General features: G+C 40.0%; 1 protein-coding gene across 1 annotated transcript in view; it reads left to right on the top strand.

The window, feature by feature from the left end:
* Positions 1 to 671: 671 nt before the first annotated feature.
* The window catches only part of LOC104967750 (integrin beta-4-like), a gene marked incomplete at its 5' end in the record, with an annotated part of 3,992 nt that continues 1,279 nt past the window's right edge, over positions 672 to 3,384 (top strand). Inside the window, 2 exons of the mRNA XM_010797274.1 lie at positions 672 to 854; positions 2,196 to 2,324. Coding sequence (XP_010795576.1) covers positions 672 to 854; positions 2,196 to 2,324 — 312 coding nt within the window. The remainder of the gene's footprint in view (positions 855 to 2,195; positions 2,325 to 3,384) is intronic.

Here is a 3,384-nt window from a genome sequence, read left to right as displayed (position 1 = left end):
ATGCACTTCCTGATGTCTTCTCTACATCACCATGTGTCCCCGGTGTGTCCCGGTGTGTCCCCGGTGTGTCCCCAGTGTGTCAGGAGACTCACAAAGGGTCGGAAAATAAAACCCTCTCTCTTTTCCTCCGTACCCACGTCGCTAAAAACGGGGGAGCAACGGAGCTGATCCAGATTTTCTGCGTCATGACGACATTACTCAAATGTGGGCGGGCTTTACACCCACGGACCAATCAGAAACGTTGCTGTCAGAAACAATGAGACGTGTTCTGGAAGTAATATGGTCTGTGTTTACATTAGCATGCTAACACTCAGAGCTAACCTGTACTGGAGAGAGTATGTGTGAAGAAGCAGGAAATCTAAAGGAAGTCACCTTGTGGTGAACCTGAGAGAGAGAAAGAGTTTGAGCTCCATCCTGTTTCAGAGAGAATCCTTGATGTGGTTTCGGCAGCATTTAGCATTTTTTTTTTAAAGCTACAGACCCTGAATCTGCACTTCTCTAACAGGAGTGAAATAGAGGGATATGAGGCTAGAATGGTTGATCTGTTTGGTATTTTGAGCAAAACACTTCATGTACATGTTTTTTATATATTTGTATATATCTGAGACCTATAATATATGCCTGAATACAGTATAATAGGAGACCTTTAAACCAATACTCTCTCCTCACAGAGCCAGAGGGCGCCGCTAAGAAGATAAAGATCGACAACCCGAAGAAGCGCATGCTGCTGATCGAGAACCTGCAGCGCGCCCAGACCTACCAGTACAAAGTCCGGGCCATGAACAGCATGGGCTGGGGTCCATTCAGAGACGCCACCATCAACCTGGCATCGCAGCCCGCAAGACCTCTGTCCAGTAAGTATGGGGGCAACACAGACTTCAGTTTCAGTCGGAAACACAAGAGATTTAAGACACCAAAAAATTAAAAATATGAGACTAAATTCAAAGGTTTTATCATCATGTGCTCTAAGCTACAGTGTAGAAATGGCAATGAAATTATTCTGACCTGAGCTCCTCCAACAATGCAACATATATAATAAAATACACAAATACAAAATATAAATAGTGCAAAAAGTCTATATACTGTACATGTCAAGAGAATATGAAATTAAATAATGTACATTAAAGGTGGGGTATGTCCTTTATTTCAGAAACACTTGTTGTTATATTCCCTGGAATGCTCTTAACATCGATAGCAATGAATATCTGAAGTGCTTTGACAAAAAATCCATACAAATATTTCACCTCTGGAAGCCGTGGCGCTGTAAAAAGCACGACCAATCATCTGAGCCGGCTAAAGTAACTGGATGGCCTACCTGCCTGTCAGCCTTCCATCTGTGCACAAACTTATCTCGTGCCCTCATTGGTCATGTGTGCGTTCGTGTGTGTTGGAGGAGGGGCTCTGAAAGGAAGTGGCAGATTCTTTCCGGTTTCGTATTTTCAAATTCTAGCCACTCGAGCTGGTTTCTCCAAAATTGCCTACCCCACCTGTTAAGAAAAAATGAAATACGGTTTAATGCGTCGATAACTATTTATATAAATAAGTAGATTGCAAGATGACAAACAGGAATCTTTATTGGGGCAACAAAACAAGTAATAGAAGGGAAATAGAAGGGCATAAAATTGCCCTGAGGTTAAAAGTGAAGTAGGATTTGGAATTGGAAATCCTAGAAACCAACAAACATGAATAAGAGACTTAATCGTTTGAATAAATGTAATTAATTCTCTGTGAAATATTAAACTTGTATCACTGTAAAACATTTAGTGTAGTCCATAAGCAAAAACAGATTTTAATATTTGCACCCTGGTAAGACAAGGCAAATCAAATCAAAAGACACAAAGCCATTTTAAAGTGTAATCAAGTTTAGACGTTAAGAAAACAGTTTGAGATTGGAAATAAAATGAGCTGTTATTAAAAGCAATGATTAGAAAAAGCCAAATAACGGATAACACATTTAAAAAGTGTGCAATATGGTTGAGTTTGAACTTACAATCGTCTCTCTACATTAATTGATCAAAGCTCGAAGATCTTTTCTGCTATATTCTCCTCAAATAAAATCAATAAATTATTCCTTGGCCTTCAAAAAATGTTGATTTCTTACAACTAGTCGTGATCACACCCAGCCACACCCAGAAGAAATATTATTATACGTTCCCTGCCAATATATTTGCCTCCTTCTCCTCCTGTCCCGATAGTCCCCATCATCCCAGATATCCCCATCATCGACGCTGAGGCTGGAGACGAGTACGACAGCTACCTGATGTACAGCAGCGAGGTGATGAAGTCTCCTGCAGGATCCAAGACTCCCAGCGTCTCCGGAGATGGTGGGTAATCAAACGAGCTTACAGTAAACCTAACCCTGCTACTGCTTCATTCTGATGCTTTTTGGAAAGATGGATGTGACTGCCAGGCCTGTGAGCGATCGCTTTAATGTGGATCCAATTATTCTGGATTTATCAACGTCATTGTTCCTGTTGTCACGTTTTTGATGTGCTCTGTCAGAAGGGGAAAATGTCAAAAAAACATATTCCACTTTCTCAATTCTCCGTTTTTCTACTACTAATTTCACCAGAGGGGCATTGAGGAAGAGCTGGAAAGATTTATGACTTCTTTCTGGCAGGCAACGCCTCACGAAATGTGCTTCCAATACATCCCCAGATATCTGCAATACTAGTGCTTTACGATTACAAACCGCAAGGCCTCTCCTCGTTTCAATCTGCTGCCGCTCTTCTTCGTTCTGCAGACCTTGTTTTATTTCTCTGGGAGTTAATGCTGATGTTGCTCCTCGTCTCAAAGAGAAAAAAACAACATATATATCGTCGCTGTCAGGCGGAAAACCTGGAGAGCCCACAACTTTCTGTTTAGGAAATAAAGAAATGAATACAACCTTTTAAAGTAATTGAACAGGATGTTGTCAAATTGGTATCCTTTTGTTAGCTCTTCCTGTTTATGTCTAACAGCTTTTTAAAAAACGAATTGTATTCAAGATCATTCTCAGCTACTGTGAGGTGATGGGATGGTTTTACAGCATCCTCTGTTAGAGACTAAACAGGATGACATGATAATGAAATCTGATATGAGGACATTTTTAATAACTTTCACGTTTAGAAAAAACAAGTTAACCAGAGAACAACTCAGTTAACCAGTCAGTGTGCTGATTCAACCCAGTCTCACGGCATTTCGTGATATAGTCACGAAATGTATCTATTGATTCGTGTTCACCAAAACTATTTCCCTTTCTTTTTTTTTTTGTGTCACACAGGACGATTTGAAAAGCAATGTAAATAATAACAAATTAGAAGGAAAAACTGATTTTAAAAATACAGATTTCAGTATTCTGAGGCTCTGAGACATTTCTTTTTCTCATAGACGGCAAAAAAGGTC

The sequence above is a fragment of the Notothenia coriiceps genome, unplaced genomic scaffold (assembly GCF_000735185.1).
Source record: "Notothenia coriiceps isolate Sejong01 unplaced genomic scaffold, NC01 NC01_scaffold00037661, whole genome shotgun sequence".
Taxonomy (NCBI): Eukaryota; Metazoa; Chordata; class Actinopteri; order Perciformes; family Nototheniidae; genus Notothenia; species Notothenia coriiceps.
Note: the sequence above shows the minus strand (reverse complement) of the source record. Positions and strands in the feature narration are given on the sequence as shown.